A 14,019-nucleotide genomic window follows, 5' to 3' on the forward strand; every position below is an offset into this window, starting at 1 on the left:
TCCGGTTTTACCGGTTCAAACCGGTAACCAGACCGGTAAAACCGGTTCCGGTTAACCGTTTATTTTGTGTCGGTCCGGTTTCAATTTTTTTGAAACCGGAACCAATTAAACCGGTTAACTGGTGTAATTTATTTTATTTTTATTTTTTAGTTTGTAGCCGTTGCGGCTTGGGCCCAAATTGGACTGTTGGGCAACGGTCCATTTGCAAAAATGGTCGTTGCCAAACGGTCCCCAACTCTTTTTTTTTCTCCCAAACCCCCCAAACTTTTTTTTTAACACTTTAACCCATCCCCCACCCCCCCCCCCCCACCCCCTATATAAACCCCTCTCCATTTCCATTTTAATCCATACCAATTCACTCTTCTCTTTCTCTCAAATCTCAATCTCTCAATTATAGTTACTTTGCAACAATTAGAATTAATTAATATTGTATGACACGTGTTGTATATACATTTTTCTCACTTAATTAGAATTAATTAATACTATATTTTTTATCGTTAAATTACCGAATTATATGATAATTTAATATGATTTGGTGTAAACATCTCATGTATTACAATTTTACTGTCCTCTTTCCGTACGGAGCTCTAGTTGGATGACTTCACTCTCCATTCAGGCCTCGTTTACACTAGAAATTCTTCATACCTAACCTTATCCAAACTTATGTGGAAATGAATTTTGAATAGAATATGTACATTAACGATACCTTACCAATAATGTCTCAAAAAAATACTTTAAAAGTACATAGTAAACAACTAATGAAAAACACCTCCCGCCAAAATTTGCTCGAGGAGGTAATGAAAAACAAAAAAAATGTAGTTCATGGAGGTATTAGGAACACAACATAGTTCAAGTTTGTAAATTGCATAGTGCCCAAGTTTAACTGGCAATTTTTTATGTACTAAGCCTAAAGTATTGAACAAAGTAGCTCTGCCAATTACATCATTTACTTTCCTAAAATGAGGATTCAAATTTCTCCCCTTGAAGTAGCTAGGGCAAATTTTCTAAACAAGATTGATCTCCCAATGTCATACATCAAGTTAAGGGCTCCTCTGAATCTCCCAACCTCGACAAATGAAGGTAAGCATCTGTACCTGCAAAAGAGGTCAACATATACATGTGCACATTAGACATTTCCAATATAGGGGTGACCGTGCAATACTAAACTCATAAAATTTCCCCCTTTTTTCCCTAGAATAAGGGTGTGTTCGTACGAAGGAAAATATTTGTCATGAAAATAAGTGATTTTCTTACTTATTATTTGATGTTTGATAAGTAAGCAGCAAATATTGTCCCAAAAGCATTATAAATAGTCTATGCTAACAATATAGGGTGGGGTGTGTTGGAGGGTGGGGAGAGAAACAATCAGTGTGGACTGTCACTTATGGAGCTTGTTTTTCCTACTTTACCAGGAAAGTCATTTCATTATTAAGGAACTTATTTTCTTAGAGAAAATGTTCTCCAAAAGTTCTGAACAATCAAACTCCATACCAAACAGACCCTAAGTTCAATTTAACATTCATGTAAGACTGCGTGCAATAGACCTAATATAATTCAGACCATACATAGCCGAAGCTTTGTGCACCGGGGCAGGGCGCTGCCCTTTTGGTAAATCACCATGTTCTCCTCAATGGAGAAGGGACGGATATCTAACAAGTTTATACAATCTCTGCAATCACAAGATTGAGATAACATATACCACCATCCTCATCAGATAAACCCTCACATCAGCAGAAACTGAAATTTTATAAGACATAAGCAACAAGAACGGATCTGTTTATCATATCAAAGTAGTATCACTTTATTTACTCTTGCGCTGTGATTTAACATCTCAATATTGTATAGGCATGCTTACTCAAACCTGCCTACAGACTCTTCCTTCGTTCAGTAACTACATGATGCTATTTACCACAAACCCCACACTGACTTGCTATAGTATCAGATAATGCGGTTAGTTTATCTACCAATGAAAACGGTACTGGTGGGAACAAGGTTGAGAGATTTAAATAACATACCATAGCCTTCCATGGAGATAATCTGCAAATCCCCTCCAAAGTAGCGAGCATATAAACGACTTATTGGAATTCCATATCCATAACCAGCCATCGTGCATGCAGTAGCCACATCAGCTGTCGTAAAGTGCTCGTCCAGCGGATTCCTAGCAGTACTGTACAGATAAGTAAATATTTTGGGAAGGCCACTTCTTGGTATTCCACCTCCTTCATCAGAAACCTATATCAATACAGGCAGGAAGACTTTCCGAATCAAATTGAACACACAATAAAGAGGAACCAAGTCCCTAACTAGACAATGATTAGGGAGGAAAAATGAAGATTGAAAAGAGGTCATGCCTTAATGGTGACATCCTCTAAACCATCAGCAACTATTATACGAATAGGAGGGGCAACTTTGTCCGAGTCCATAAACCGCTCTTGTACAGCACGGACAGAATTCTTTACCAACTCAAAGACCATCATATGCAGATGCGTTGGAACATAGCTGCACGAAAGATGGAAACATAAAACAAAGAAACAGGAGAACACCTCCATTCTATATCATCTTCTAGCGTGTAGCTATCAATAGCTCTTTCGGAACCTTAGCAGAACAAGAGAAATGTACATGAGAGTAAGGGTCTGTTTGGTATGGAGGAAAACATTTTCCAAAAAATGTTTTCAATTTTCCCATGTTTTGGTTAGAATCTTTGGAAAACATTTCCTCTAGGAAAACAAGTTTCTTAACGATGAGGAAAATGTCTTTTCTGGTAAAGGAGGAAAAAGAAGTTCCATAAGTGACATTCTATACTGATTGTCTACCTCCCCACCCTCCAACACACCCCACCCTCACCCCCGCCCCCTAGTGTTAGCATAAATTATATATAAATGGAAACATCTTTGTGGAAAATATGTTCCTTCATACCAAACACACCCTAAAGAAAGAGGTGGACCGTAAATGAAAAGAGGTTTTTGTGTGACAAATGATGCCCATCAATTAAGACCAAAACATACGGGAATGTAAAATCAGGATCTCCGTAAATGTTAACATCAGGTGCGCTGCCATATTCACGTAAGCAAATTCCCCGGGCATCCTCACTGGCAGTGCGTGCAACCTCCAGGGGAGACATTTTTGTATGTATATAACCCAAATAATTGGGAGGCGGATTAGGATCATGTAAGGCCACATGCTGCCCTGAGTTTAACAGAAATTTAACACATTTGTTATTTGTTAGATCAGCATTAGAAGAATTAAGCCAGGAAAAGTACGGAGCTAACCGATGAGCATGCGGATCCCAATTCTAGACATGTAAAATCGATCAAGAAATTGGTGTATTTCTCTCAAATCCTCGTAATCAAATCTAGGCCGTTCTTTCTTGAGTTGTTGGATTCCCAAAGCCATCACAGGAACGACGTTATTGTGCCTGACCTTAATCATTTTAACCATTTTTGTAAATCCCAACTCATCATTTTTATCCTTTATTTCTGGATATGATCGAAGGTCACGGAAAGAATCCAAATACCAATCTCGGACCTAAAAGAGAAAAACAGCACAACATAAAATACTTATAATGTACATATGAAGGGATATGACCAATTTAGTATAATTATCAAACTCCAGGGGACAAAAATCAGCTAGCAGACTATTGTTTCATGCCAAAAAGGATTAATGTGTTTATGAACTCTTAAGAAACAGCAGAACCACTAACTACATGGAAATGAATGAACCATTAACAGAAGCAAGAATAAGAAAGTTCATGTATTAGTAGCACGAATGATAAGAATAAAAGAGAATGATTCCTCTCATTGTCAAAACTACTAAAAAGAATAGTAAACCCAATACTTTATCCTGCATAAAATATTGAAGAATTGTCCTTTAACCAAATACTTTATCCTGCATCAAGACAATCAGAAACATAAACTACACTGAAACAAAGAAAAAAAAATCTTCCTACCCTACATACTTGCATTAATTTAATTGAATCCACCATTTGTCCATTTTCCTAGCTTTGCACCTCTACATGAGCTTTCCCAAACACAACCCAATCCAAATCCAACGAGAAGAAAGAGTTGCAATAGACTTATCAATAAACACAATCTTGCAGCACTCAAGGGTGTAACCTAATGATCAACAAAATAAGTGAAAATCATCGGAGACGAAGGGTGTTTGGTGAAAAACATTTCCCACAAAATGTTTTCTAATTTCTCATGTTTGGTTAGTCAAAAATTTTACAACATTTTCTCTGAGAAACTTTTTAACAAGTTCTTAAAAATGAGGACAATGACTTCCTTCGTGGAAACAAGGAAAACAAATTCCACAAGTGGCATTCCACCCCTCCCCATCCTCCAACACACTTCATCCCACCCCACCCCCATGGCCCCCACCTCCACCACAGCCACACCCTACCCCACCCCCATAGTATTCTTGGACAATATTTTATGTTTACTTACCAAACACCTGAAAATAAGTAAGAAAACCACTTAATTTTGAACATTTTCCAAGAAAACATTTTCTTTCATACCAACCACACCCCAAGTTCAAATCTAAGCACAGACAACATGGTGATTTCTCCAAAACTACTCAGTGGTTGTGCTGGTGAAAGGTAGCATATGCTCGTTGGAATAGTCGAGGTGCGGACAAGCTAGCTTGAAAAACACCATTTTTCAAAAGTTCAATGAATCCTCCAAGGACATAGATGATTTTTATAACCACCTACAACTAATTTGAGAACTGTTCTTCATTGATCATTCTTTTTTCGAACAAACCAAGACAGGGGGTGGAAGGGGCTAAAAATAAATAAACAAGAAAGTGTAAAAATGTTATACCTTTAAAACAGCAGGCTTTGATGACAATCCATAAGGAAGATTTTCAAGCTCAATAGCTCTACGAGCAATCCTAATAGGCAACTCTTTATGAAGAAATTGAGCAGATATCAACAAATTTCTTGGTGAAGATGTACACCCAAAATTCATCATATGTCTTAAACTAACACCAGTTTGCTTCATGCAACCACATTTTTGCACCTCTTCAGCCAATTCTTTAGAAAGGGTATCATAAATCTTCTTAGCAGCCATTACAGAACGTAAAAAATAATTCACAATCTTGAAAATCTCGAATTTTTCACCTTATAACGTAACACATTTGACAATTCAATAATGGGGTCATCAAAAAGAGCATTTAAACGGAATCTATCTAGATGAAAGTGATTAAATTTAATCAACACATAACATGTGAATATAAGAACCTCGAATATTTCACCCTATAACGTAACACATTTGGCAATTCAAGAATGGTGATGATCTAACAGTGCATTTAAAGGTGATTAAAGTTTTTTATTTTTATTGATAAAATGGGGATATAAAGGGAGATTTTAATCAACCGAAGTTATTAGCATGTGAATATAGGGATGACAAATGGGGAAGGTGGTTACGATAGTTACAAAGCGTAGAAAGTGGCATGTTGCTTTAATGGCTATTGCCAGTTTGACACACTTTTGTTTTCTTGTTTATCTCTCTTGTCCTATACTTAATGCAAAGCGATAGAATATGGGAGTTCAAATGATTTGTTTACATCCGTGTTCACATTAAGAGCCTACTTGCCATACCGGTTTTGAGGCCAAAAGCGTTTTTTTATTTTATTTTTAAAAAAAAAACTTTTTTTAGATATTTGAAGTGTTTGGTCAATTAGTAAAACTGTTTTTAAGTAGAAGTAGAAGTAGTTTTTCTGCGGTTGGGAAGAAGCAGAAAATGAAAAAAGTAGAAGTGGAAAATTATTTCTTTCAAGACAAAATATCCCTACCATAAATACATATTTTTCAAGTATATCCCTCATTAATCCATTAATTTCTATTAATAATTCTTGTGTTGAATTTTAATTTGTGTAATGATTTTGAATTTTATTTTGGTTGTAGTTTTTTAGTCTATTTAGATCATCGTGTTGATATTATATCAATATTTTATTTATTCATCTATGTATTATATTAATTAAAAAATTTAATGTACTTTAAAATTTTAATTAAATAAAAGTAAAACTTAATTGAAGTCTTTCACAATAGATATTTAAAATAACTCTCTATAAAATAATCTTGATAGTAAACGTTCATTGATACTTGTCCTTTTCTATAATTTGACACTCAAAAATCATTTTTTTAAGAAGATTACCCAAACACAATCTGCTTATTAAAAGCAGTCAAAAGCACTTTTCAAATGAATTAGCCAAACACAAATTGCTTCTCACCAAAAATATTTTTTTAACAAGCACTTCTCAAAATAAACAGTTTTTAACCGCTACGCCAAACAGGCTCTAAATTAGTTTAGTGGGTTTTTGGTTAGTAATGTAGGAATTAATTATATACGTACAATTAGGTTATGCATGATTTCGGTATTTATGTATTAGTTATTTGCATTACTAAATAATAAATGAATTGGCGCATAACGCGTGCATATTTTAGTTATATGGGATTATAAAATGATAATCAAATACCGTACTTGATGTGTTGAATCCTCTCAAGAGAACACCACTTTTATTACTTTTATTTGAAGCAATGCATGTGAATTCGGAAATATCGTATGGTGTCTGTTACCAGCATATATCAAACATTATTGCCATAATTTTGTCATAGGAATATAGGGGATTTGTCATAGGAATATAGGGGATGGATCATTTATTTTACCTCATTTGCACGGTTTATTTCAATGAAAAAGATTCGGTTTAACATGTCATGTGTGAGCATTTTAGATTTGGATTCTTCATGTGTGAGCATTTTAGATTTGGATTCTTCACCAACTTATAATTCAAACAAAATTCGATAGTGTGATCTGTTTGTCATTTATTCCACTACACCATAGTGAGTAGAGTTATAAAATTATTTATTTTTAGTTTATAAGAATTTCAGAAAGTTCCTTTCAGCTTTTATTTTGTTTATATCTTTGTGATTTGACTATACAAGTAACTTTCGCTATTGTTACTTTTATATTATTTGTTAAAGATTGCACTGACACAAACACCGCGAATTTGTCAAATTAACGTCGCCTATAATTACAGCAAGCATATTTTTAGAATTTAGTTATGTGCACCGATAGTGTAAGAATTTTTCACACTACTAGGCATCTTTATCTAACTAAGAAACGTCTCCGATCCCAACCGTCCAACCTGAGCGGGCAACTAATCTTCACTGACCCTAACTGTCTTCACCGACCCTAACTATCCAACCCAATTGCGGACTGTGATCGGTCTATGACCGCTAAAGGCGTCCTTCGGGTAAGTCTTGTAATTCTTACAAGGTGGAGATGATGCGGGTTGGTCCATGAATTTTCCTTCCTTTTCTATTGCTGGATTTGACTCAAAGGAATGAAGACCAACATCAAAAGTTCAATTCTGCTGCATAGTTGATAAACATTAAACCAAAAACAGCTCAAACAACCGAAAAACCATGGTTAGCCAGCCAAGCAGGATCATCACACAACTCACAAGCAAGTGCAAAAAACAAGAGAGAAGAACATATTTTAGCTGACAAAAATCCTCAACTTGTTATAAACTGCAAACATAATCCCATACTTCAAATTCATTACATCTTGTCTACTGTTGGCAAAAGAGTAACTAAGATAAAGCAATAAACAAAGTAACACTCATCTAATCACCACCAGCCTTCTGGTAAACATAGGTAAGGCCACATTTACCACAATAGTGCCTATCAAAGTGGTTAGCCATGAAAGTCCCGGCACCACACTCAGCGTTTGGGCACTCCTTCCGGAGCCTCTGAACCTTGCCAGAATCATCAACCTTGTAAAACTGGAGGACAGCGAGCTTAACCTTCTTCTTCTTGTGCTTGATCTTCTTTGGCTTAGTGTAAGTCTTCTTCTTCCGCTTCTTGGCACCACCACGAAGGCGAAGGACAAGGTGGAGGGTCGACTCCTTCTGGATGTTGTAGTCGGCTAATGTTCGGCCATCCTCGAGCTGCTTGCCTGCGAAGATCAACCTCTGCTGGTCTGGTGGAATCCCTTCCTTGTCCTGAATCTTAGCCTTAACATTGTCGATGGTGTCTGAAGACTCTACCTCTAAGGTAATAGTCTTGCCCGTCAGGGTCTTCACAAAGATCTGCATTTTTCAAGGCTTGGTCCACCCACTGCACAAATCAACAAAGAGCATAATCAATGACTACGCCTTGATGCCAAACAAAACTAGAGTCAAACATAACAAATCATTTCTACCATATTTTGCTCTATTCAGACCAAAACAAACAAAGAACAAATGTTTTGTCAATTAATGAACTAACCCTCTATTCCGACAAAAAGATTGGAGCTCCTCTGTCCCCATTGTCTATATTCAGGACCATATTAAATAAAAGGACATACATAATTACTTGTAAAGATCACAAGAAAGAATGATATGCAAAAATTGTGGCAGCTATATATTCTCTGTAACTATTCATTTCTATCTCAACCAAACCAATGAGTGCAGATTGATAACAAGCAAAACTGGCGTTGACAATATCAACCCTGCTGTATCCATTTTGCATTAAATCAAACAAACAAAGCATATTTCATCAATCAATCAACTAGGCCTCTGTTCAATGAAAAAATTAGAGTTATTCTGTATCTATTTAGGTCTATTCAGGCCCAAACTACACGAAGAACATGTATTAATTTGTAATATAACAAGAAACATAGACATGCTGAATGGGGTCAATTATATTACTTCTCTGTTCTTTTTTTTATTAAGATTTGGAGCTATTCAGCTCTATTTGAGCCGAATCACTAGCGTACAAACAAAACTGGAGTTGACTGTATAAATACAAATGAACTAGACCTCTATTGCAATGAAATTATAGGAGTTCCTCTATAACCACATTAAAAACGAAGAATGTGTATAACTTGTCAAAATCACAAGAAACGATGATATGTGAGAAATGGAGCCAGCTACATGAATTCTATGTAGCTATTCAATTCTCTCAGAACCAAACCAATGACTACACCTAGATTACAGGCAAAACTGAACTGGACTATATAAAACTTAAGAACATATTTTGCTCTATTCGGGTCAAATCAAAAAAGAACAACCATTTCATCAATCAATGGAACTGCACTTTGATTTTTCTCTATTCGGGTCAAATCAAACAAAGAACAAATCTTTCATCAAACAATCACCTGGCTCTCTATCCCAATGAAGAAAATTGGAGTTCCTCTATAACTACTTTGGTCTATTCTAACTCAAATTAAACGAGCAACATCTATTAACATGTGAAAACCACAAGAAAGCAATGATATGTGAGAAATGACATCAGCTATATGAATTCTCTGTGAATATACAGTTCTATCTAAATTAAAACCAGCGACTATATAAATCCTCTATACACATTTCACTCTATTAAGGCCAAATCAAACAATTAACAAATCTTTCATCAATAAATCAACTAGATCTCTGTTCCAATGAAAACTACCTTGGTCTATTCTAGCTCAAAGTATACGAGAAACATATATTAACATGAACAAAACACAAGAAAACAATGATATGTGAAAAATGGGGTCAGCTATATGAATTCTCCATAACCATACAATTCTATTTTAACCAAATCAACACAATACACCTCAATTAGAAACAAATTTGAAGTTGACTATATAAACCCTCAATACCATGTAACTTTATTCAGGCAAAATCAAACAAAGAACAAATCTTTCACTAATCCAATTAAGAAAATTAAAGTTCCTGTGCAACCATTAAGTCCATTATAGCCCAAATTAAACGACAAACATAAATTAACATACAAAAATCACAAGCAAACAATGAAATGTGAAAATGGGGTCAGCTATATAAATTCTCCGTAACTATTCCATTCCACTTGAGCCCAAATCAACCAAACAACACATATTAATTGAATCCTCTATACAGATTTAAGAAAATTTCCGTTCCTATGTAACCATTTAGGTCCATTATAGCTCAAATTAAACAAGAAACATATATTAAACATGTAAAAATCACAACAAAACAATGAAATATGAAAAATGGGTGTCAGCTTTATGAATTATCTGTAACAAACAACACATTTAGCTAGCTAAATACACAAGGAACACTGAATAATAACAAGTATAAGCAAACATAGCAATAATCAAGAAACTTTCATTTAGGTCCATTATAGCTCAAATTAAACAAGAAACATATATTAAACATGCAAAAATCACAACAAAACAATGAAATGTGAAAAATGGGTGTCAGCTTTATGAATTATCTGTAACAAACAACACATTTAACTAGCTAAATACACAAGGAACACTGAATAATAACAAGTATAAGCAAACATAGCAATAATCAAGAAATTTTCATTTAGGTCCATTATAGCTCAAATTAAACAAGAAACATATATTAACATGTAAAAATCACAACAAAACAATGAAATATGAAAAATGAGTGTCAGCTTTATGAATTATCTGTAACAAACAACACATATTTAACTAGCTAAATACACAAGGAACACTGAATAATAACAAGTATAAGCAAACATAGTAATAATCAAGAAAATTTCATTTAGGTCCATTATAGCTCAAATTAAACAAGAAACATATATTAAACATGTAAAAATCACAACAAAACAATGAAATATGAAAAATGGGTGTCAGCTTTATGAATTATCTGTAACAAACAACACATATTTAACTAGCTAAATACACAAGGAACACTGAATAATAACAAGTATAAGCAAACATAGTAATAATCAAGAAAATTTCATTTAGGTCCATTATAGCTCAAATTAAACAAGAAACATATATTAACATGTAAAAATCACAAAAAAAAATTAAATATGAAAAATGGGTGTCAGCTTTATGAATTATCTGTAACAAACAACACATTTAACTAGCTAAATACACAAGGAACACTGAATAATAACAAGTATAAGCAAACATAGCAATAATCAAGAAATTTTCATTTAGGTCCATTATAGCTCAAATTAAACAAGAAACATATATTAACATGTAAAAATCACAACAAAAAAATATGAAAAATGGGTGTCAGCCTTATGAATTATCTGTAACAAACAACACATTTAACTAGCTAAATACACAAGGAACACTGAATAATAACAAGTATAAGCAAACATAGCAATAATCAAGAAACTTTCATTTAGGTCCATTACAGCTCAAATTAAACAAGAAACATATATTAAACATGTAAAAATCACAACAAAACAATGAAATATGAAAAATGGGTGTCAGCTTTATGAATTATCTGTAACAAACAACACATATTTAACTAGCTAAATACACAAGGAACACTGAATAATAACAAGTATAAGCAAACATAGCAATAATCAAGAAACTTTCATTTAGGTCCATTATAGCTCAAATTAAACAAGAAACATATATTAAACATGTAAAAATCACAACAACAAAAAAAATATATATATGAGAATGGGTGTCAGCTAAATGAATTCTCTGTAACAAACAACACTTAATAACTAACTAAACTCACAAAGAACAGCAAATAATCAGCAATATAAGCAACCACAACATTATAACTAAAAAGAAAATTGGTGTTTTACTAATTAAAAATTAATTAAAGGATAATAAGAAGGAGAGAAATGGGAACTTACGAATTGAAGGTGAAGAGTGCGGCTACACAAAAGAGTTGAAAGATAGCAGCAAACTGAGGGTTTGTGAAGAATTTATGGTAACTATTTTGGGCCTCACATTAGGCCAAATATTAATTTGGGCTTGGACCAAGACCCGGTTCATTTAATAGGTATCAATCTTGGAATAAATTTCAGAAATAGCCACTTTTTAGTTTTATGTAGTTGAAAATTTGACACTGTCATGAAATTTTTAAAAATTTCACTGGTGAAAACTGTCGCGGAGTTTCATCTGTGAAATTTGAAACTTTATAACAGTGACTCTTTTTTAATGTAGCTGAAAAGTGGCTAGCTCGTGTTATTACTACTCAAATCTTTTGGTAAATTGGATTGGATCTAAACAATACACTTAAAGAGTTTATATAAAGCAAAATTTAATGAGAGAGATTAATCATAGTTGTTAGAGAAAGCTTTTAGATTGTAATTTTTAATTGTATGTGGATTCAATTTGTGAAGAATTTATGGTTCCAATTTGGACCTCACATTTGTTACTCAGTTAGGCCTGCAAATATTAATTTGGGGTTGGACCAAGACCCGGTCATTTAACATTTTTTTGCGCGGATTGTCCTTCTTCTGGGGTGGTCTTTAATTTTTTCTCCTCAAATTGGCGGTATTTAATGGTTGCCCTTCGCCTAATACTCCGAGGTTATGGGTTCGAACCCAGCTTAGTTAAAAAAAAAAAAAAAAAAATTGGCAAGGCAGAATTTTGCCTTCAAAACACTACCTTAAGGAAGAGTTTTGCCCAAAACACTACCTTAAGGAAGAGTTTTGCCCAAAACTCTACCTTAAGGTAGAGTTTGAAACTCTGCTTGAATCATGGCAGAGTTTGGCATACAAAACTATGCCTTGCGATTTTTTTTTATTTTTTATTTTTGACTGAGCGGGGGTTCGAACCCGAAACCAAGGGGTTCTACGAAGGGCAAAAATTAAAGATCACCCCAAAATAAGGGCATTCCTGCGAATTGCCCATCATTTAATAGGTATCAATCTTTTCGTAAATTGGACCGAACTTAGTAGGCTTTTGGTTATTAAAATCAAATATTTTTTCACTTTATTTAGGAATTTTGAAGTTGGTGTTGAAGTTGGAGTTGGAAATGAAGTTGTATTTGGTTATAGTTTTTGCAAAGAATATTTGGTTGTTTGAATGTACTGAAAGTGAAAACAAGGATTTTAGGTGTTTTACAAATTCTTGTATTTGGAATTTTCATGGCCAAATGCTGATTTTCAAATCAAGTGAATTTTTTTTGTGGAAAAAAGTGAATAATTCTCATGGCCAAACAGATCCTTAAACATATACGTCTTTAAGACTTTAAGGGGTCATTTGGTTTGAAGACAAGTTGTGCTGGGATTAATTATGCTGCAAATTTAGTGAAATTAGTTATACTGCGACCATCTTATGCTGGGATTAGTTGTCATGATATTATTTCTTATTGACTGTTTGTTTGTTATATTAAAAATAACATGCATTGCATAATTTCTAAAAAGAATTTGTTTGTTTACAAAACTATCCTCCGCCTTATTTATAGTTTACAAAATTGCCCTCCACACTAATCATGGTACTATTATTCCACCATATGGCAGAAATAACTTGTCGCGATTAATAACGACCCTAAGAGTTATATAAAGCAAGAAAATTAAGAGATAGATTAATCACGATTGGTAGAGACAATCCTTTAATTGTCATTTTAACTGTATGGATTCAATATGTAGCTTAATGGTTTGTAAAGATAACACAACTACTAAGCTAAAGATACCCTAATCCATCTCCAACAAGTTTCTATTTGTTTGCTTTATCCTCTTCAATCTGATTATTGCGGCATTCAACCTTGCAGAATGCAAGTGATTTGCATGAATTAGGCACTAGATTAGCACAAATCAAATATAAAAACAAAACAGAAAAAATCATACATAAAAACAAAACAACAAAAAAAAGTACATGTACACACACACATATCATTTTCTAGATTCAGTGTAGAGTGACAGTAGTAGCACTCTTTTGGGAATTCTCCCTTTGTTGTCAGTCCAGCGTAAGTGGAGGAGCTTGCATGATCAGACATTGTAGTATAGTTTAAAGTAATAATTTAATGCAGAGTAGTGTTTAATCAGGAAACTTGTATGTTTTCTGCAACGCACAAGATGAACGTGCGGCGCATGAAATGCATGTATGGTGCACGAAATGCACGTGCGGCGCACGAGATGAACGAGCGTGAGTTATTGAATATGCTTGAGACCGCTTGCTAAGATTTAGTTTTAGGCCACCAATTTTATTGAACCGCGCCTAATTATATGCAATTCAAGAATCAAGACCATTAATACTTAATAGTATAGCCTGTCACTTTATTATTTTTAGTGTTTATTGCTTATCAAACATCCTGCTTCTACAATGGGTAGGTTAAGTACTGGTCTTT

At 34.1% G+C, this 14,019-nt stretch overlaps 2 protein-coding genes across 2 annotated transcripts; both read right to left on the reverse strand.

Annotated features, from left to right (window-relative positions):
* Positions 1-676: 676 nt before the first annotated feature.
* Positions 677-5,459, reverse strand: LOC132604468 (pyruvate dehydrogenase (acetyl-transferring) kinase, mitochondrial-like). The gene is made up of 6 exons (XM_060317985.1): positions 4,818-5,459; positions 3,270-3,525; positions 3,006-3,186; positions 2,352-2,499; positions 2,016-2,232; positions 677-1,094 (listed from the first exon to the last, which is right to left on the reverse strand). The coding sequence occupies exons 1-6, from the start codon at positions 5,064-5,066 to the stop codon at positions 1,036-1,038; spliced, it is 1,110 nt and encodes a 369-aa protein (XP_060173968.1). The 5' UTR covers positions 5,067-5,459; the 3' UTR covers positions 677-1,035.
* A 2,035-nt stretch (positions 5,460-7,494) lies between these two features.
* LOC132604472 (ubiquitin-ribosomal protein eS31 fusion protein-like) lies at positions 7,495-11,675 on the reverse strand. The gene is made up of 2 exons (XM_060317988.1): positions 11,576-11,675; positions 7,495-8,116 (listed from the first exon to the last, which is right to left on the reverse strand). The coding sequence occupies exon 2, from the start codon at positions 8,092-8,094 to the stop codon at positions 7,624-7,626; it is 471 nt and encodes a 156-aa protein (XP_060173971.1). The 5' UTR covers positions 8,095-8,116; positions 11,576-11,675; the 3' UTR covers positions 7,495-7,623.
* Between the last annotated feature and the right edge of the window lie 2,344 nt (positions 11,676-14,019).

This window comes from Lycium barbarum, chromosome 7 (genome assembly GCF_019175385.1).
Source record: "Lycium barbarum isolate Lr01 chromosome 7, ASM1917538v2, whole genome shotgun sequence".
Lineage (NCBI taxonomy): Eukaryota > Viridiplantae > Streptophyta > Magnoliopsida > Solanales > Solanaceae > Lycium > Lycium barbarum.

Excerpts from the sequence above, each read along its gene's own strand:
- LOC132604468 (XM_060317985.1), bottom strand. The coding sequence starts at position 5,066 with ATGGCTGCTAAGAAGATTTATGATACCCTTTCTAAAGAATTGGCTGAA. Across the intron at positions 2,233-2,351 it reads TAGAGGATGTCACCATTAAG|GTTTCTGATGAAGGAGGTGG; the intron begins GCATGACCTCTT and ends GTATTGATATAG. Across the intron at positions 1,095-2,015 it reads TATCTCCATGGAAGGCTATG|GTACAGATGCTTACCTTCAT; the intron begins GTATGTTATTTA and ends CCTCTTTTGCAG.
- LOC132604472 (XM_060317988.1), bottom strand. The coding sequence starts at position 8,094 with ATGCAGATCTTTGTGAAGACCCTGACGGGCAAGACTATTACCTTAGAG.